Source organism: Trichomonas vaginalis, chromosome VI (genome assembly GCF_026262505.1).
Source record: "Trichomonas vaginalis G3 chromosome VI, whole genome shotgun sequence".
NCBI lineage: Eukaryota > Parabasalia > Trichomonadida > Trichomonadidae > Trichomonas > Trichomonas vaginalis.
The window spans coordinates 15106915-15128296 of record NC_067208.1 but is presented as its reverse complement, the minus strand read 5'-3'; the positions used below and the strand labels follow the sequence as shown (position 1 = coordinate 15128296).

Sequence of the window (21382 nt, the reverse complement as noted above, 5' to 3'; positions counted from 1 at the left end):
TTAAAAACGTGCTCTATCAAAAGTTCCAAAAATTCAATATTTTAGCTTTTCTGGGGTGTCACTTTTGATGAATTTCTGTTTACAACAATATGATTGTGGTCCTATATTTTAACTAAAAATGTACATTTTCTTGTTAAATTTTTAGTTAAAATATCAAGAGAGCAATTTTTTTAGTTTTCTCTCAATTTTTGAATAATCGTCATGATCAAAAAAATTTTTTCTTTTGCAAAAAATACTCATGGAAACTTTATCCTTCAACTTGTTTATGATCAAAATCTGCTCAATTAATTCCGCTCAATTTCAAAAATCATGATGAAAGCTAAATTGATGGGAACTGGAAGTGAGTTTGGTATTCCAGAATTGGGATGTGATTGCCCAACATGCAAAAGTGGTGATATAAAGGATAAACGAGAAAGAGCAAGCATTTTTTTAACAACTTCAGATAATAAAACAATTATAATTGACGCAGGATGCGATTTCAGAGATCAGATACTGAGAGAAAACTTAAGGCAAATGAGTGCAATCATATTAACGGATGACCAATACTCACATATAATGGGAATTGATGAAATTAGACCATTTACTAAAGATTCTTCTATCCCCATATTCTGCAGTGAGAAAACAAAGGAAACATTACTAAAAGTTTATTATTACGTTTTCCATGTTTTCCAAATCGGCGGTGGACTTCCACAAATGGAATTAAAAGCTATAGATAATGATTTTACAGTTGAAGGAATCACTGTTACACCAATATTATGTTCAAGTCCAAAGAGAGAATCATATGGTTACAGACTTGGAACATTTGCATATCTACCTGAATGCAAATCCATTTCTGACGAGTCATTATCTAAGTTACACGGAGTAGAAACATTAGTTATCGGTGCAAGTGGCCTAAAATCTCACGAAGATAAGCTTTGCATTGATGAAGCTATTGAATATATTATCAAGATTGGAGCAAAAAGAAATTACATCACTCATATTACGCATGATAATACATATTCAGATTGTTCAAGTTATATCTCAAAGAAGGTACAAGACGATCCAAGATTAAATGGTGTTAGCATAGATATGGGCTATGATGGATTGGAAATAGATAATATTATTGTTTAAATTCTTTCTCATAAAAATATAAAATTAAATAATTCATTTTTTTAATATCAATAGTAATGAACTAATTAACCTATCAATAGTAAATTATAGTTTATGATAATGATGCTTGAACAACATGATTTGCAAAAATGAAATTTCATTATCGATTCAAATTCATTATTTTCACAACATCTATGGTTTACACAGGATATAAAATCAATTTCAGCCAGAATATATCATGGATCTGAAACCCAAAATTGAATACCTTTGAAAAAAAAATTCAGAAAAAAATTGCTTTCGTATTCTTTTATTCGTCATAGGCTGCATTATCTTGCCGATAATGCAGATTATGAGGATGACATCCTCAAAAGGGCCAACACAAACGAATCAACTTTTTATGTTTTGCCAGATACAAAAATTGTTTTTTTAAGAGCTTTTCAAGGCTGTGAAGAGACATTAAAAACAGTTGTATTTTGTGGCACAAAAGTCGAAAAATTAGATGCATCAGCGTTTTATAACTGTACAAAACTAAAAAATATAAATCTCGAAACATTATACAATTTGAAAACAATTGGACCGCGTTGCTTTGCAAATTGCGTTAAATTACAATCAGTTACATTACCAAGTTCAGTAACTATCATTTCAAAACTTGCATTTTCAGGATGTCGGCGACTGAATTCAATAAAATTCTGCGAAGACTCTAAAATCCGCCTAATATTAGACTGTGCCTTTGAATTTACTGATCTAAAATCAATTTTAATCCCAGATAATTTACGAAATTTTATTTCTTCAGCATTTAACAATGCTCCTCTATCTCATATTATAGTATCACCAAACAGTAGGAGTTGCTGCTCAGAAGATGATGTTATCTATAGTAAAGCAAAACAATTATTATTTTATTTCCCTCCCGAAAAACATCAATATGATTATAGAATCCCTGAAGGAGTGAGAATCATAGATTCTTATTCATTTTGTACAAGACACCTTCAAAAAATATATTGTCCAAAAACTTTAGTAAATATACACAATAACGCTTTCGAATCCTCATCTATCCAATTTATTGTACTAGATGGGTGCGATGACATCAAGTTCATCGGAATTGACGCTTTTCGTGGCTGCAGAGTCGAATCTCTCGATTTCAGGTCATGTAAGAACTTAACGACGATATTAACAGGTACTTTTTCTGGATGTACACTATTGAGGTTTATTGGCCTCCCTTCTTCGATTTCTACGATAAAAAAGATGGCTTTCCATAATTGTTACAATTTAGTGGAAGTTGCGTTTCAAAACGATACTAGTAACCTCACAAATATAGAAAGCCACGCGTTTAGCCACACAGGACTTAGAGTTTTTAACTTTGGACCAAATGTATCAAAAGTCAACGCAAAAGCTTTCTTGTTCTGCTCTTCTTTAACGTATATAAATGTTTCAAAGTCTAATCCGAACTTTACATCAGTCAATGGAGTCATTTACAACAAACAAATGACTAAATTAATAATTTACCCTCCAGGAAATAAATCGGTGTCATATACTGTTAACAAGACTGTTGTAACAATCAAGAAATACGCATTCTCATCATGCGAATACATAACTTTGGTAAATTTACCTCCAAGATTACGAAAAATTTGTAAATTCGCATTTTCCAATTCTGCAATACATAACATAACAACTCCTGATACTTTGACAATGATTCAAAAAGGAGCTTTTATGCATTGCAAAAATTTAACAATTGCAAACATAAATGGAACATATACACAGCTTTCTGAACAGTGCTTCAAGTATGATGAGAATCTTACTGTTGTTTATCTCCCTCAATCGTTTGAATCTTCTCCTTTATCTTCATTTGCAAATTGCTCTTCAATACAATGCGTAACTTATTCAAAGAACATGAAGGAGAGAGTTTTTATGGCTGGAATTCCATGGGTAGCTTTATCTGATACAAATTGTTCGAAATATTTACCAGCGATAGAGAGAAGACATCAAGAATATCAAAAATGGATACAAAACATCTTTAGATATAGGTATTAATAATGAATAAAATGTTTGAATTCTATTTTTTTAAAATATTTTTATATTTTTTTCATAATTTAATCATTAAACAAGACAATTTCATATTAGAATAGCATATACGTATAAAATGTATAAGGAAAACTTATCAGATATCTTGAAATTTTTCATTTCGATATAATCTCATAATTCTTTTTGTTTTGATCATATTATTATAGTATATTGCTCAAAGTATTTATAATTATTCGCAGAAAATGAAGAATAACCGCCAAATATTTCAATTTGATTCAACTTTCTCTAATTTTTTTAATGAAGATTATACATTTTATGCATACATTACAATTTTAATCGAATATGAGACTTCTCGCATATAGAAAATAGCAAATTATTTAAAAATGAATTTTTATTAGCTATTATTTGAGCAATAGCACCTCACCTATGCAATTTTATCTTTGATATGCATTGTATTCTATTCTTTTATGGTTTTTGTTCATCGCTATCATTGAGATCATTCTCTACAGAGTTTGAAAGTGTATTAGGTTTCTTTCTGAAAATAATGAAATAAACAGCAACTGCAATTGCAGCCACAACAACTAGAGCAACTATTACAATTAAAACAATGTATCCTACCTTTAATGGACTACCTTTCTTTGGAGGATTAGTTGTTTCCCTTTCTTTCTCTAAATCAGAATAATCAAATATCCATTCTGGCTTCTCTTGTGGTTCTCCCTCAAGAACTTTTGTATTTGGATCCAGTGGATCTTTATCAAAATTCATTGAAGATAATTTCATTGTTCGACAAAATCTTTCTGGATCGGGACATGTAAAAATACGATTTTCAATTTGAATATTTCCTTCTTCATCTGACATTGGTAATTGATAGTATGAACTGAGACCTGCATTTTCTTTATTGCATGTGATGATTACTTTCTCACTTATTTTGATTTCAAAAGAATCATATCCGTGACATACATAATCATAACAATATTCTGTGAAAGTTAATCCAGGAAGAATTGCCTTTCCTTTTTCGCAAACTTGGGATGGATATGGAATTGTCTGAAAATCGGCCAAAATGTTAGCGTAAAAGTATGGAAAATTCTTCGGATTATAAAATGTATCTTTTGCTTTACAGTAAAGATCGAATTGAGGATTTTGACAATCAACATCGGATTGCTGATGTAAATAATCATAATTTCCATAATGATTATAGTCAAATCCAGTGAAATCGTTAGGACTAATCAAATAATTTGAAGGAAATGAAAGTTGAGGAGGATTAATTGCAAAATCTGGAATTGGTTTTCCATCAATTGATTCAGGATGCCCATACACTAGTGGTTTTGCATTTGCCCAATTTACTTTGTAATTTCCTGTATCCATTAGAATTGCAAGCATTGCATCTGTGAATCTTAAGAATGGAACTGGATAATTAATATCTTCTCCAACCATATTTTCGGTATTATAAGTTCTGTATTCTAAATGAGAACCAGCAGTACCAGATGATCCACCATCTTCAAGCTCTATTCCTGCCGGACAATTTGTGTTATTATCTCCAATAAATGTTTCGACACCAAATCTCTTCTTGGCAAAAATATGAGAGTAAGGTGTAACCAAAAATGTATAATCTCTTCCGAATTTGGTTAATTTGCAAACAGGATTCTTATGAGGTTCTGGGTTTTCATAGGGATGATAGTCCTTAAATAAGGTGTCTCCAAAACCAAGTGCATGTGTGAGTTCATGAAGGATTGTCATATAGAAGTTATTATCCCAATCTGTTTCGTTGACAACTTTTTCAGGAGTAGCTCTTGGATTAAATACAATCATTCCCGCAGTTGGACGACGATAAGTATCTTCATATTGCATAGGTCTAGCAGAAGCAACTGAGTGATCAGGAAGTGTATAAGCAACAAGAATTGCTAAGTCTGTATCATTAAATGTTCATGATTTAGTTTTGTTTTCATCATAGGCTATAATTGGATCTAAAACGGATTGTACTTTTAATGCCTTGGAAAGAAAATCTACAACATTATTTAGTGTTCCTTTGATTGCAGCGATTTGTTTTTCGTTAAGAATATCTTGGGCTTCACAAGTATATTTTCCAATATCAGGATCCTCAATTACTTGGCCAAATTTTTTGCATGCCGTAGGAAAGTCAACTTTTCCTTCAAGGTAGTCGTAATTAAATTTTATTCTGATTGGTCTCCATTTTGATGAAATTTTATTTGATAAAATAAGCCTTTTTGCATGATTATTCATGCTTTGCTTCTTCATTATCTCATCAAATTTGCATCTGTGCGTTAAAATTATTGCAAAATAGAGTAGCATTTCAAAAATGAAGTAAAAATTTGACATATCGAATTTCAATGTTTGTCACAGGATCAAATATGAATATCATGTACCTTTTGACCATTTTAGTATTGTGAGAAATACAAATTTTCTATGTGTTTACCATTTAAATTGAATGTTGAGCCAACACGTTAGATCTTCAGAAAAATTAAATTGAAAACAAAAAATGACTTTATTCAATTTATCAAGATATGTGACACCGTGTTTGAATTTTATGATTTTCATGAATTAGGTATATTCATTCTATTATTTCGTCATTTACATTTCCAAGAAACAACAAATCATTAATATAATTTTAATTAATTATTGAATATATCTTGTTAAAAATAACATTTTCATAAACTTCTAAAGATTTTATTAGCATGTCAACTTTATCGGCTAAAATAACTACATAAATTATCAACTGATATTCTATCATATATCATATGATTTAATAATAAAAGCATTGATTATTATCCTTAAATTCCTTAACAAGTAGAATTACAATATTGATAATGTTGTGAAATTATAATATTAATTTACCCATTAGTTTTTTTCATGGGTTCAATCTCATGAATAATGATTCTGGTTAATTACAGTTATAATTTCAGTTATTATTCGAAAATATTCAATAGACCTATTGATAAATAGCAGGGGATTTATAAATATACCCCCTTATTTGGAATTTCCAATTAATTGGAAAAACCGCCAGATTGGAAAAACCGTCGCAATTGGAAATATTGCGAGATTGGAATTTCCAATCTCTCAATTGGAAATTCCAAATAAGTTTTTATTTGGAAATTCCAATTCATTTGGAAATTATAAATAAAACTTCAATTGTGAATTAGAAATGGAAATTGGAAATATGCCCTATATTATCTTATTAAACAAAACAAAATTTTTGTTGAATTTAAAATTTGATAAAATGTAATAGTTTTTAAATGTAATATATACTAATTAAATTTTTACATTCACCTATAGTATAATCAAAATACTCTGGTTTTTCCAATTTCAAATTTCTTTTTTCTAATTTCTAAAACCCCTTATATTTCCAAACATAAGGGTATTCATAAATAAGGTATCTTATTTATAATTTCCAAATGAATTGGAATTTCCAAATAAAAACTTATTTGGAATTTCCAATTGAGAGATTGGAAATTCCAATCTCGCAATATTTCCAATTGCGACGGTTTTTCCAATCGGGCGGTTTTTCCAATTAATTGGAAATTCCAAATAAAGGGGTATATTTATAAATCCCCTGCTATTTATAAATAGGTCTAATAAATCAATATGAATTGTTTCCTTCGTTCAAGGATTTTTTTTGATAAAATAGGATTGAAAAAGGTATAAAAAGTGAGGTTTAGATTAAATATAGGTTCTTCAAAAAATTATTTTTCCACAATGCGAAAGAGAAAGATGCGTTTCTCGGAGTCTGCAATTTTCATTGTTATTTGCATCATTTACTTAAAGAAAGCCAACAAATTCTTTACAATTTATTATATATTGCATTTTGAAGAGTTGCTTCCACGAACATTTCCTTTGTCATTGATATTTGCCTCATTTGATAAAAGAAGTACTGCAATTTCTATAAAATTATTAGATTTTGCAATTTGGATGGCTGTCTTACCATTTTGATCTTTTTCATTAATATTTGCATGATTGTTTAAAAGAGTGAAGGCAACTCTAGTAAAATTTTTCCCATCTTTATCTTTTTCATTGATATTTGCACCATGCATTAAAAGAAGTTTAGCAATTACTTTGAGTTTTCCATTTGTTGCAATATGGAGGGCTGTTTTACCACTTTTATCTTTTTCATTGACATTTACACCATGAGATAAAAAAAGTTCAGCTGTTTCTTTGAAATTATTATATGTTACAATATAAAGTGGTGTTCTACCGTAATCGTCATTTTCATTGATATTTGAACCACTTTTAATAAGGATTTCGACTATTTCAGTATTGTTATTCCTTGCAGCATCATGAAGTACTGATTCTCCGAAGTCATTTTTTACATTGATATCTGCGCCATGTGCTATAAGAAATTCTAGGATATTTATGCTATTATAAAATGCTGCCTTATGAAGAGCTGTTTCTCCATATTTACTTTTTGTGTTGATATCTGCACCAAGTGAAAGAAAATATTCACAAAGAGATGGAATAGCAAATATGACTGAAGAAACAAAGCATTTGTTAACATCATTAGTTTGATCGAAATAAACTAAAAATGACTCGATTATATTCAACAATACTCTAAATTGATGGCTAAATCGTACTCGTTCATCAAGAATGTTACAAAATCAATGTTATGTGAGATAATTGCATACTTCATACATTTATCATTTGGCTTTTGATATTTCATACATTCATTAATGATCTCTGGATTTCCTCCTAAAAATGATAATTCTAGACATTGTTGAGTTATTTCTGACTTAAATTTTGTTCTTAATTATTTCTGCTCCGTAGTAACAACATAGTTCAAGGAATGAATAGCTGGGTATATCTGGAAATAAATCATTGGAAAGCTGCTGATATTCATTAAAACCATTTGTTTCTGTGAGTTTGATGAATCTTTCTTTATCTTTATACATAATCGCACTGTAGATAGTATTTTCTTTATGAATATGACAATGATAATTAAAGAATATTGAATGGTCGCCAAAAATTGTTCCAAATTCTTTATAAAATGGCATGTCTGAAGTTATTTTAATATCTTTGACGTCTTTCAGATCAAATATGAATTTCGCAGGTTTAAGGTATGATATTATATAACGATTGTTATACGGAATGATGCCAAATATATTATTTACTATATTTTTGAATGTTTTGATCATTTTATAATTCTTATCTAAATCTTCTTCATCTACAGTTTTCAATCGATATAATGCATTATATAAATCAATGTGATACTGATAGGTGTTTCTCAATTCGCTGTATTCTTTTGGAACAGTGACTTGATCAGACATAAAAAATTTTAAAAGCTGTTTATCATCATTTATCAATATAAAATATTTTTATAATCAGTTTTGTGAAAATTGTACTATATTGTAAATGTGGAAAACTATGAATACAAAAATTTCCGAAACAAATTATGAATTATTCTGAAATTTATAGATATGGAATGGCTTACCTTCAGTATTACAGACGATTCAAATAAGATATATCGAAGATTGAATTGTTTAAAAATTAATAATCAATAAATATTAAACAACATTGTTTTTTGATACAAAAAACCTAAAAACACAGTGCAATTGACACTTCTGAGCTCAACGTTGGAAAAAAAAATCATAAAAATTTAATAAATTTTATTTAATTTATTATTTATTTATCAGGATGGACCATTTAGATCTTATTGAATGAGCCACTTTGTTCGCCGTTACTCCTCTTCTTGCAATAGCAGATAACACCAACAATAACACCAATAACAATAAGGATGCAAATAACAATAACTGAAACCATAACAGCAACACCTACAATTGCTGGGTCTGTGTACTTGCCGATTGAATCATTCTCATAAGGTGTAACATAAATTAATGTATTGTTCATGAATTGAACAAATGAGAGGGTGGAAATATTGAAATAGTTGCAAACATCAGCATTACGCAATGATTGACTTTCTGGGCCTTTGGCATGAACCCAATAATCTCTATCACCCTTCCAGTTTTCATCTGGGAGTTTGGTCTTGTCTGTTGTTGGTGTAAGGACATAAGCGAGAATAGGCTGATGTGTGAAAGACTTTCCCTTGTAAGTTGCTTTGGCCTCATTAGATGTGCCATTTATGAAGATTAAAGGATGTGTGAGAGGTGCAGTAAGGTCGAAAAGATTCTTAATTACGTTATTGTTACCATTGACTTGGACAATACCTGGTCCTGTAACTGTGATCTTGTTCTTGTCACCATTAACTGTAACAACACTGAAGTATGGAAGGTTGATTTCAATATCCTTACTACTGACTTCAACAAGGACATTAGGGTTTTCTGGAGTTGTGGCAACCTTGTAACCCTTCTTCGCTTCCCATTTCTGTTGTGGAGCATCATAGATTTCATTATACTGGTTAGTGAATGCATCCGTGTGATCATAAGATGCAGCTAGGACAGATAAGACTGCAAACATCACTTAAAATGATTTTTCATATCATTCTCAATCGTTTTAATTCAATTATAATTGACCACAAAAAATTCTGAATAAATAACATAATTATCTGAATAGTTTTATAATCCCGGTGATGAAAGTTTCAATAACTATTGAATTTCTTGATCCAACAAAACGATGCCTTTTTTTTCTGAACTTTACGGTGGGAGATAATATTTTAGAAAATCTTGGATTATCTACAAATTCACACTGCAATATGAAACGAATATTTCATAATTCAATTCGAAACCATTGTTATTCTCAAAAAGAAATATCGTTATTTCATGTGTCAAATTTTTATGAAAATGAGCTTTCTATAGTGTGAAACTATTTAGAATATTATGCTGATTCTACCAAAAGAATATTGGTAAATTTTTTTCGGAGCCATATTCCTTCTCAATTCAGGTATCGTTTTATTTCTGACAATTATATTTCCAACCACGTTTTTTTCATCAGTCATTAACCAATTTGCCGTAATGTGAAAAAACTTATATTTAAAATAAAGATATAAGGAAAAACGATTTGAAATTTCAAATGTTATACCAAATTCAAAATTTCATATATCATCAATGAATTTATTGATTATGAATCGTAATTCTTTTTTCAATTCAAATTTATTTTCTTACAAATTTCCAAATTTCGATTCCAATAATTTTGAAATTAAAAAGAATCAAAATTTTCATATGAATCAAGAAAATTAATGGGAAAAGTCACACGAAAATTTTTAATTTTTTGTTTTCATATTTTTGCAAATTAAATTATAATGATATTATAATATGATATAATATCATTATCCATAATTGAATAAGATATCCGGAAACATCACATGTATATTTATATTGAGAATGAAAATAGTTTATATATGTTTCTTTATTTATTTAAAAATATACGTATACATCAAAAGAAATTTTTCATGTATTCATCTGGTTTTGCAGTAATTCTTCTTGCTTCTTCATCCAATCCAGGCCATTCTTCAACCCTTTCAAGAGCAATTTCTAACTTAGGTTTATGAGTCAATGGATTATTGCACAAATCAATTGTTTTCGCTTTATTCATTGTCTCGTCGCTGCACCATGTTTCGCACCAAAGCCATTCCTGAGGCAAAGAATAAATTGGCAAAGCGTCTTGAACGTAATTTGGCAAATCCTGATCCAAGTTTGCGAGTGAATTTGGATCAGGAGCCAAATCCTGGTAAACATCTCTAAGAATTTCACCAGCATCCATTTGTCTGAATCTCTCCAAATCAACAACAAACAAAGCAGAAATATGATATTTCTTACCACGCAACTGTTTTTGCCAATATCCTCTCTTCCAAAATCTGTATGGTTCTATTTCAGTTCGAGAATCACACATAGGAGTGAAAGCGTAAGGAGCTCCAGATAAATCTAATTTCATCAATTCGGATAAATCAGATCTTACAATTTGATCGGCATCAATGTAAATAACTCGTTTCAAATCAGGAGGGAAGATATTATCCAAAAATAGGATTTTGTTCGCCCATATTATTCTGTTTTTCTCTTTTTGTTTGAATAAATTGGCCGGCCAATTATAACTAATTAAGTTATAAGAGAAATTATATTCTTGAGACATCTTAGGCAAACTTGCTTTGAATGATGGACTCAAATAGTTTTTGAGGATCCAAAATCTGACAGAACTATTTGTATGTCTTCTTACAGAAATCATCATGATCTTGGCCAATCTTTCATATAATTGGCCGGAAGCAACAATGAAAACATCAACAGTTTCAATGGTTTTCGGATCAGTTCTGACTTGTTCAAAGCTGCTAAATTGTGAAAAAGTGACAAAATTATCTTTTTGAGCGAAAGAATTTACAAAAACAGTTGATTTCTCTGTCTTATAACTTGAAATATATTCTTTGCTCAATACAACATCAAATAAGCCTGGATTGGCTTGGATTTGCCAATAACCGCTTTTTGACAGAAAAGTGCCACTAATTTTTGACAAATTTTTGTCTCCCAAATAAATGGCAAAACCGCTAGAATTTGTCAAACCGTTTGCAACAACATTAGTTAATATATAAGAACACTTATGAATTCCTGGTGTCAAAAGTGAAGTCAAAATGTTATCTGCGTCAAATTCTGACCTCATTTGCTCACAAACGAATGTTTGCGGGAAATGTGGTATAATAGAATAAGTTGTCAGATCATCAACCGCTCCAAAAATTACTTCACTTTTATCCAAAGCCATTCTATAAACATTATTTGATTGTCCAGAAACAGATGTCGGAATATTGAGTTGTATTTTCACGTCAATTACATCTTTTTCATTCAAATAGTTAACAATGGGTATTAACTTCTGATCTGACTCATCAAATGGATTGCATGTAAATTCAAAAGTGAAGTCAGACATTGAATTTGATTCAAAAGAAAGTCTATCGTTTTCATTTATTATTAATGAATCTTTATTTCTATGGATATCATTTTCATAGAAATTAGATGTCAAACAATAGAAGAAGAACTTGACGTAGTTCTTGCAATCGACTTTCCTGTATAATCTTGATATAAAGTTCTGTGTCCATTTCAAGTGTTTTTGGATATCATCAAAATTGTAAAAAACTCTTCCGTTGACAATCAACATTTCTTTCTCAATTCCAAGTGCTTTGTGGAGTTTTTCAGGGAGTTTCGGATTAATAAGATAAGAAACATTTAATTGCTTCAGTTGGTTTTCTATCTTTTCTTGATTAGATTCAGTAAAAACAATTACGAAATCATTAAATTCATCATCAAAACTATTTTTAAGGAAATTCATGAATTTCTTCATGATTTTCTTCGGCTGATTGAGTAAATGTAATGATAAGATTGGTGTCAATGAGTATTTCGATTCAATATCAGGAGAAACATAAGTAAACTTATTGAAAACATCGAAAATGTCAAAATTCTCAGGAATTACATTTTCTTCAATTAAAGAACTCAAGTAATCTTGCTCTTTGTATAACAAACCATCCAGAGAATCAGTATATAAACTGTAAAATACATAACCATTGAAAATTGTCATGTATTCATTCAATTTTTTGTCTGTCACTTTTTGGGTCATTTCCTTTACATAAGAATGAATTTTTGAGAGCGGAGAGAAGTATTTATAGAGGTCATGCCATGATGTAGCGTCTTTAATTGTCTTAGTTACGTATGTATACGCTTTTGCAATCGATTCTTCTGAAGGGAAAAGTGGCTGATAAGTTCTAGCATCAAATCCAGTGAATTTGGCCGAAAAGATAAGGAAATCAAATGCAAGACTATCTGAAAACTGCTTAATGTAGGCATACGCGAACGCTGCTTTACGGGATAAAGGATCATTCAAATTAAATACTGGCAAACCACCGAATCTGCACGGATAACCTTTGTCCATGATTTTCTCCATTACCAAGTACTTGTAGACACCATTTTGGGTCGTGGGATCAGCTGTAACAAGTAAATTAAACAAATTTCGTTTTACACGAGGAATATGGTTCTTGTTTGAGAGCTCTTCCCTTGTTACTTTGTAGTCCTTTGAAATTTGATCCTTTTCGAGATTATTCTTCCATGCAATAAATTTATTTCGATAATCAAATCTGTGAGCTGTTTTATCTGGTAATTCGATCTTAAACATGTCTAAACTTTCATGAGATTCGTTTTTCAGCACTTCATAAGCGTTTCTTTCCTGATTTATGATATTTAATATCGTAAAAGTATCGATTTCGCTATTGGAAATGCTTCTACCATTGATAGATTTGATAGGTATCGTAGTATCGATCGACACATTTTGGTTTTCTTGTTCATTATACATAGAATCGAGAATTGGAAGAGAAATTGATGGATTTTCAGCGATATATGTAAGTTTCTTAAGGAAAGGTTGCTCATTTTCATCGAAATATTGTGTAAATGCTGGTTTCGAAATATGAATATCAGATTGAAGAGGTTTCATGTCTTGGATGTTATCGAAATTGGATAAGGTCTCATCATATATCTCAGGATTTGTTTCAGAATTTTCAGAAGACCTCTGATCATCTTTTACACCGTATTCCATTGAGTATTTGAATGGACGGAGCTCAATTCCGTATCCACGAACATCTAATCCGAACTTTCCTTGCGATGTTGGACGAAGAACAAATGATTTTTTGTTGACGATTAAATTATTTACGAAATTAAATGTATCTGGATTTGATAAATTGGCGTAGACAATCGTATTGTTGTTTCCAAGTTGGAATTCTGTTGGTAAAACTGTAATATTTTCATTATTGAAGTAAATACAGTTATATTCAAAATCTGGCTGTGAACCTACAATAAATAAATCTTCGAAATTGCTTCCTCTATAGCTTCTAGCTTGTTCACGATTAAATTCAATAATTGGTAATAAATCATTGAGTTCTTCACGAGAAATTATTGTATTTGCTGATTTTTTGTCAAGAATCGAATTTAAAATCTGAATCATGCATGTTTTATCTGTATGACAATGCTTGTTTGCAACGTTTTTGAAGAATTCTGCAGCTTTCTTATTTGAATTTTCTGCTAAACCAACGAAATATTGATCAAAAGTTGTTGATTCATACCAAGGAACCTTAGTATCAATCACAATCTGATGATCAAGATTGAACTTGCAAAAAGATAAAGAAAAGAAGAAAAACATTTAAATTTTCAGGGTCTAACACATAACATTCCCCAAAATATTTATCGAGGTTTTGTTTCTTTCGGAATTTCATATAAAAATAGAGGCTTAAAGTAGACCAATTATTAATAAAAAGCTGTGTTATAAGTAAATCTTAGGTCAATTGAATCAGATTCCAATAGAACTTTGAAAATAAAATTAAATTTTGAATTAGCTCATATTGGAAAGGACACCAATAGTTGTTAAGGTGAAAATAAGATTATTGGTATATAGAATAAACTAACAAACAATATTTATAAAAAATTAAACAAAATGTAACTAAAGATTTTCAAGTTCGGTATAATCTGTTGTATCATTATCTGACAAATCGCTGTATTCTTGAGCATTCATGAAGAAACATATCAAAAGCGTAACAATCAGAATCATAACTAAAAGGAATGTTGTAGCAGATGAAATAATTAATGGCATGAGCCATGGATTCTTGACCTGGTCAATATATGGAGAACGAGATGGATCAAACTGAATAATCGTTGGTTCGAACGGAGTTCTAAGATCCATTGTCGGATAAGGAGTGTATGATCGAATGTTAACATAATAATCTAGGAATAGTTCTCTTGCATCGCAAAAAGTTTTTGGATTCGGACATCTCAAAGTAAATCTCTTTGTTGATCCAACTTGAAGCACTCTGTTGACTGTAATACCAATCTTTGACTGATATTCATTATTTGTACATTGAATTGATGTGTAATCTCCTGTATTTTCATTTGTAACAAAGAAAATGGTAAATTTCGTATTATTATCATCACACCTGTAATCTCCGCATGAATCTGTTTCGTCTGTAAGCATTCGTGGTATCGCAGCTTCATTCATATTCTGACAATACAATTTTGGCATTTTTATTGGCTGATAATCATACTCCGGCCATGGGTAATAAGTTGTTCTACTGTAGGGATTGTAGAACTCTGGGTATTTACAGAAATCTGATTCAGATTCTTCATTACAGTTAATTTGAACACTTTGGTCAACAGAAGAGAATGAGAAGTCAAAACCGATTGAGTTTTCCGGTGAAGAATCGGTATCATTGTAAAGAAAACTCTGTGGAAAAACGGTTTGTGGCGGATAATAAAAGAAATCTGTTTGTTTTGTGTCATATATATGTGGATTTCCGTAAACTAATGGTTGGCCAATTCTATTGATCATTTCGTAGTTTCCTGTGTCTTCAATCCAAGACAAAGTCAAGTCAGTAACTCTGTGATATAAATAAGGACTCCTTTGATGACTGGTAACCATGATATCTGTAAAGAAGAGTCTTCCAGCTGGTCTAAGTCCGATATCTAATCCATGATCGATCATTTCGACTCCAGTAGGGCATTGATCGGAAATGTTAGATGATACACTTGGTCCAAATGATTCTGCAAACTTCCGAAGAGAAGGAGTTGTCAAATAAATAAATTTTCTGCCATATCTTGTCAAATTGCAAGTAACATTGGTGTATGGAGTCATATCTGTCTTGGAATGATAGTATTGAAACATATCTGAATGTAATCCCATTAAAATAAATATTTGTTGGTAAATAGCGGCGTAAAGTTGATTTGCAGGGTCCCAATAGCTCTCTTCAACATTAGGAAGTAATTTTGGGTTAAATGCAATTATTCCTTATATTGGTCTAAAATTTGATTGATCAATATCAGTGATTTTTGAAATGGCAAAAATATCTGATTTATCGTCATTAAATGGCCTGATGACTAATGTTATATATAAATCAATATTTGATATCGTATAACTATCTGTAACATCTAAAATTTGTTGGTCTGTTTTGAATTGAATTGGATCTTGAAGGTTTTTAACGCTATATGTTCCATCAAAGGACCATAGAACATTACTGAATGTATTTAATAATGCATTAGTTTGATTTTGAGAAATAATATCAGTTAATTTGCAAGAATATTGACTATTGTTCCATGTAATGACCTGGTTTTCTGATTTACACATTTGTGAATCGTTTGATGAATTTAGATATTTCGTATTTACTGAGATCCTAAATTTATTATTCAAATAATTTGATGGATCTGACCAGAAATAAGTTGCATTCGTCGAAGTATTTGGGTGTGGCCTTCGTGCTCCATAAATGTATTGAAAGAATAGTATTAAAAGCATCTTAGGAGAAGGGGAAAAAAATTGCTTCTAAAAAATTGAAAATTAATTTAACTGTTTTGATATTAATAAGTTGCTTATTAGTGCTGATAGAACATAAATCTGTAACTTTGAGTGTTTTACAATTAAAAATTAACAGAAATAGCATATTGAATTAATTGTGAGGACATTATGATTTTGAATGTACTCTCAAAGCTATTCCGCCTGATATTAAAATATATTATAGATAACCATACAATATATATGGTTATTTTTTGAATAAAGAAAAAATTGAAAAAGAATTTTGAGAAGATGTATTTTGTTTTATAATTTTGATCTAGTTTGAATATACTCAATGAACATATCAATGTTAATCTCGATATCGAACAAACGATTATTTCTTTCAAAAGTTCATTATATCGAAAAATGTTATTGATTTGTAAATTCTACTTGCTAAGTATACATTAGAATAAATGAAATAACATTGCTCTAATTTTATTAATTATTTTTTTTCAAATTTCTTCAATTTTTTTTAGAAAATTAGAAATTTTAAGCTAAAACTATACATGGCACGATGGGCGCTACTTTTTTGGCGCCAGCGGCGCCGCCCGCGCCTCCGGTGGCTCCCACTGGTGGGGAGGAGACCATAGAAAAAGATGTAAATTTTACTACAAAAATTGAATTTTGGAAATTCTTTTGATTTTTTTGAATGATTTACGAAGAGATTGAACACATTTTGTACTATGAAATATCGTTATTAATAAATTTACTTCTTAAACATCTATTAAAATCGCAATTTTGAATATTTTTATGATTTTTTTTGACCCGATCACTTGCGCCCGCGCCCACTGGGAGGGGTGCTTGTAAAGTATTCAAAAATCAATGTAAACATTTCAATTTTTGCTCCCACCTCCCATTGGGAGGGGGGCATATATCTTGTAGCGTTCAAGTTCAAGTGATGAAAGTGCATAAGAAAGCTCCTTAATCATACCGATAGAAACAGCATTAGGGGTGCCAAATGGCGCTCGGTGATGTTTCCCATAAAAGCTTAATTTCAGGTATCCATAATCATAACCTGTCAGACGCAATAATTCATTAGCACACAATCATCGTTTCTCAATCAAGAAACGAAACGCACGATTGATTATGCTGGCCATTAAATTTTCATATCAAATAATTTACTACTTCAAGAAAAATTAAAGACTATCATCAACCAAAGCTTAAAATTCTCAGTGTTTACAACTCTCATACTTCGAATATGCATATTTCCAAAATAGCATGAAAATTTTTTTCATTTGAGCTCATTTTCTTTTGTTCTATTAACTAATACATGCAGTACAAGCTTGTTATACGTATACTTAATAAGTAAGGTCTTAAGGGAAATAATAAAAAAGAATTTTGCTATTAATTATATTAAACAATATTTATTTGTAATTTCGTGATAATTATATTTCTTATTACAAAGTAAAGGTATTTGATATAATGTTTGCCTTACAAAAATGTTTCCTTTGTCTTGCCACCATAGGTATTCTATTTTGTCACTTTTTGCGCCCGCCGTGCCATGTATAGCTAAAACATTAAACTTTTTATGAAAAAAGTAAGTGATGTATATACTTAGATCATGTTGGACTCTAATTTGTCCACTGTTTGCTCTTCAGGGAGAGCAAGTGGAATAATTTGATGAGCCAATAATTCTGGGACTCCATGTTTAACAACAAGATCTCTTCTAGCAACTCTATCAGCTTCAATGGCAGTAGTTCTTGCCAATGGGGAAATAATTTCATTTCTATGGATAACTGCTCCACAAATTAATCCATAAAAGGCAACATTATCTTTTCTCATCGAATTCATAACAGTGAATCTGTCAGATCGCGGATACAAAATGATATGAGCATGATTAAACTGGGAAACAATCATTTCATGGTCATACAATTGACAATCTTCAGTAAATATGACGTGAACATTATCATTGCCAATATGGCGCTTCTTGTAAACGTTCTGATCGTCATTTGAAGATTTCATGAGCGTTGAAACGTGGAACATCGTTTCATTGGTTGCATCTGCATGATATATCGATGACGGTCCTGTCGTATTATGAAATGTGTCAAGACCACCAGTATATCCGAGATGACAGTTAATATCAATGTGGTAACCAAAATCTTTGAGGAAATCATAGAATTTCTGGGATCCGGCATCCAAAGCGAGTACGTCCTTTTGATTTCGGATGTTTTGAGTGACATAAACAACTCCGATCTTATGAGTATAGCGACTTGGCCAAGAGTATACGGAATTGATAAGTCCAGGCATGTTGTTTGTGTTCGGAAGGAGATTTCCGTTCTTTATCATTGATAATTCTTGCATTGCGTCAAATGCGTCAATATTAACATCTTCGTACTTCTCCTTGCAGCTCTTATCCTCAACACATGGGATGGTAATTGGTTCTGCCTGGTGTTTGCTCATGAATTTGTCAATATTAACTTTGATTGGAGAAACAAGATCAACGTCGTAAAAATCAGGTATTTCTGGCTTTTCCAAGTCACATGTAAGGTCACTCTGGTATTGGTATTCCTCACAAGGTTGTGATTGAACTTTGAAGGAAGATTTGGCACTGACTTGGAAACTTGTAATGATAGAATGATCTTTCTCTGTACGACCAGTTATAATACTGTTCTTGTTTGTTGTAAAACAGTAAGATGACTTAGATTTTTCTAAAATTGGAGGAATTGTTGAATCAGCAAGGCTAATTCCATTCATATAAGGATACCTCTTGTAGTTAGCCAACAAATCTGCGATGCATTGTTTGCAATCTTGAGTTGTCTCATTTTTAATTTTGTTTACAAACATTTTCAGCTGTTTTCCAAGGTTGATTGATGTTACATTAAGAAGTACATGAGCGATTATATCTGAATGCTGAACTGCATCCTTCTCAATTAATTTTTCTAATAATCGAGTGAGCAAATTCGGAATTACTGAATCGAAATTACACATTGAAGGTAACATTTGATAGATATCATTATCATAAGAGTCAAATCTATTGATAAGAGCTTCTTCCAATTCCGATGTATCAATATTTTGAACAGCGTACTCCAAAATGATCTGAACGATGCAGGAGAAGGCGTTATTAAGGTATTGAGTATTGACCTTCTCGAAACATCTAAGGACAACATGGACCAAATCAATTTTCGAAGATTCTTTGAATTTCTTGAATTCCAAAATATTACTTTGATCCTTTGTAAGCTTAGAATCAAGGATCTGCAACGCTTTCTCTCTATCTCCTTTGCAATTCATTGATGCCAAAGATACAAATGCGTAAAACTTTCCATCAAACTGCTGTTCCTTCATATTCATCCTCTTTTCGAGCATAAGGAATGCATTGCTGCGTCTCTTATTACTCGTATCCAACTTGGAGGACTTGGAAGAGGACTTTTTCGCTGAATGTGGTTTTACTAAAAATAAAAATGGCTGTACTAAGAGTTGGAAGCCAGGCTGAGCCAATCTGATGCAGTTACATGCACCTTCGAGTGCAAGCCTCTTGATACTGCTCTCGTTGTGGAAAAGATTAACGAGTAAAGATTCGATATAAATTTCGAAAATTTTTGGTTCGACAACCCTGTATATTGTTGGATCGTTGAAGATAGCAATGGCTGTAGATAAGAATTGTTCTTTGAAATCGGAGTGCGCGTTGTTAGAAATCGAATTAAATAAAGGAGGTAAAGTTAACTGGAAAATTGAGGAAAGTGGCTTATGTGGCATTGGCGGAATAATGTTTAGAAGGTAATGAGAGACACTTAAGAATCCGATTAAGAATGGTTCGTAATGAGTACCACATAATGCTTTGAAAATCTCTGGTTTGAATGTAGATTTGGAAACACCGCTATCAAAATCGATAAGTTTGTGATCGATACTGGTTACTTGTAATTCCATTGCCGATTTGAATGGATTTGAAATAAAATTCTTAAATTTCTTAACAAATTCGACGCGGCGTGGCGAAAGTGTCTTTGAAATTTGAGCCTCATTCTCAACCATGTGGAAGATATGGTCGTAGCTAATATCAAACAAGTCTTTGAAGTATAAAATTCCAATAAACTTACCGAAATAGAAAGGAGCAATAGTCCGGCATGATTCAAATGCATCCTTCCATTTGGATACATCCGTAATTTTCATATCTAAAAGGAACATTAAATAAAAATAACTGTAATATTCGCATTGAGTTCTCTCTGCGTGCTCTTGGAACTGCCTGATGAAATAATTCACGCGATTGTGGTCGAGCTTGTTCCAGATGATACGTATCCTGCCAAAACTCGATTGAGTTGGAATGGCAGGAACAAATAAATCAAGGAAGATGAAGAGAGCATTATGAATCGTAGTTTGAGTAATTTGAATATTCGGGATGACTTTTGGATATTGAGTTTTGAATTCATTTAATAACTCGGTATTCGTATCAGCTGCTTTACTAAAATCACTAAAGTAAAGTGCAAATTGCTGATCATCGAGTTCTATACATGCTTTCAAAAATATTGCGTAAATGTCTCGGTTAATGTTGTCCGGATTTCCGATAAAGTCGAAAACATTGAGGTTCATTGCATCGGTCTTTGATTTATTTAATCGAACAACATAGCTATAGGTAAACACCGATAAAAGATAGGGCTCAACAAGCTTAAATTGCTCCATCGGTGTAGTATCTTTGAAAAATTCCGAACAAAGGATCAAAAATTGGTCATAATCCGATGCCGAAACCTGTTTCACGATCTCTAGTTGCAAGAAATCTTTGAAAGTATTAACTACAGAGACCAAATCCTTAACATTTTCCTTTTTCTTGAAAGTATCGAAAAAAATACTTAGTTGAGAGACATATTCTTTTATATGTGACTCTAAGGGCTTATTGTCCTTAAGACAACTAAGTATTTTCTTCATTCTATCATTAACTTTGGATGCCATTACAAATTTGAAAACGAAAAAAAAAGAGGGGAAAAGAAAAAATTTGAATAAAATTTTATTTCGAACTACATCAGAAATAGCAGTAGGCAAAATAGTAGTATAAATTGTAATAAACAGAAATTCATCAAAAGTGACAGCTCTCAATTTTTTGACATTTGTAAAT

The 21382-nt window shown here is 31.2% G+C and overlaps 8 protein-coding genes across 8 annotated transcripts, besides 2 other annotated features; 2 read left to right on the top strand and 6 right to left on the bottom strand.

Moving 5' to 3' along the window:
- The first annotated feature begins 49 nt into the window (after positions 1-49).
- Positions 50-87: a mobile genetic element.
- A 222-nt stretch (positions 88-309) lies between these two features.
- Positions 310-1140, top strand: TVAGG3_0868440 (metallo-hydrolase-like MBL-fold domain-containing protein; the record flags this gene model as incomplete). The annotated part of the gene is made up of 1 exon (XM_001330602.2): positions 310-1110. One exon carries the CDS (start codon positions 310-312, stop codon positions 1108-1110), a length of 801 nt encoding a protein of 266 aa, XP_001330638.1.
- A 253-nt stretch (positions 1141-1393) lies between these two features.
- Positions 1394-3178, top strand: TVAGG3_0868430 (ribonuclease inhibitor domain-containing protein; the record flags this gene model as incomplete). The annotated part of the gene is made up of 1 exon (XM_001330603.1): positions 2332-3117. One exon carries the CDS (start codon positions 2332-2334, stop codon positions 3115-3117), a length of 786 nt encoding a protein of 261 aa, XP_001330639.1.
- A 349-nt stretch (positions 3179-3527) lies between these two features.
- On the bottom strand, positions 3528-5458 carry TVAGG3_0868420 (regulation of choline O-acetyltransferase protein; the record flags this gene model as incomplete). The annotated part of the gene is made up of 1 exon (XM_051249948.1): positions 3574-3873. The coding sequence occupies one exon, from the start codon at positions 3871-3873 to the stop codon at positions 3574-3576; it is 300 nt and encodes a 99-aa protein (XP_051085423.1).
- Positions 5459-6914: 1456 nt separating this feature from the next.
- Positions 6915-7154, bottom strand: TVAGG3_0868410 (Ankyrin repeat family; the record flags this gene model as incomplete). The annotated part of the gene is made up of 1 exon (XM_001330605.1): positions 6915-7154. One exon carries the CDS (start codon positions 7152-7154, stop codon positions 6915-6917), a length of 240 nt encoding a protein of 79 aa, XP_001330641.1.
- A 1581-nt stretch (positions 7155-8735) lies between these two features.
- On the bottom strand, positions 8736-9562 carry TVAGG3_0868400 (uncharacterized protein; the record flags this gene model as incomplete). The annotated part of the gene is made up of 1 exon (XM_001330606.1): positions 8758-9528. One exon carries the CDS (start codon positions 9526-9528, stop codon positions 8758-8760), a length of 771 nt encoding a protein of 256 aa, XP_001330642.1.
- A 737-nt stretch (positions 9563-10299) lies between these two features.
- TVAGG3_0868390 (glycosyl transferase) lies at positions 10300-14169 on the bottom strand (the record flags this gene model as incomplete). Its single annotated transcript, XM_001330607.2, has 1 exon — positions 10444-14169. One exon carries the CDS (start codon positions 14167-14169, stop codon positions 10444-10446), a length of 3726 nt encoding a protein of 1241 aa, XP_001330643.1.
- Positions 14170-14436: 267 nt separating this feature from the next.
- Positions 14437-16327, bottom strand: TVAGG3_0868380 (regulation of choline O-acetyltransferase protein; the record flags this gene model as incomplete). The annotated part of the gene is made up of 1 exon (XM_001330608.1): positions 14467-15699. The coding sequence occupies one exon, from the start codon at positions 15697-15699 to the stop codon at positions 14467-14469; it is 1233 nt and encodes a 410-aa protein (XP_001330644.1).
- Positions 16328-17895: 1568 nt separating this feature from the next.
- Positions 17896-21219, bottom strand: TVAGG3_0868370 (GTPase activator protein; the record flags this gene model as incomplete). The annotated part of the gene is made up of 1 exon (XM_001330609.1): positions 17896-21219. The coding sequence occupies one exon, from the start codon at positions 21217-21219 to the stop codon at positions 17896-17898; it is 3324 nt and encodes a 1107-aa protein (XP_001330645.1).
- A 107-nt stretch (positions 21220-21326) lies between these two features.
- Positions 21327-21363: a mobile genetic element.
- The last annotated feature ends 19 nt before the right edge of the window (positions 21364-21382 follow it).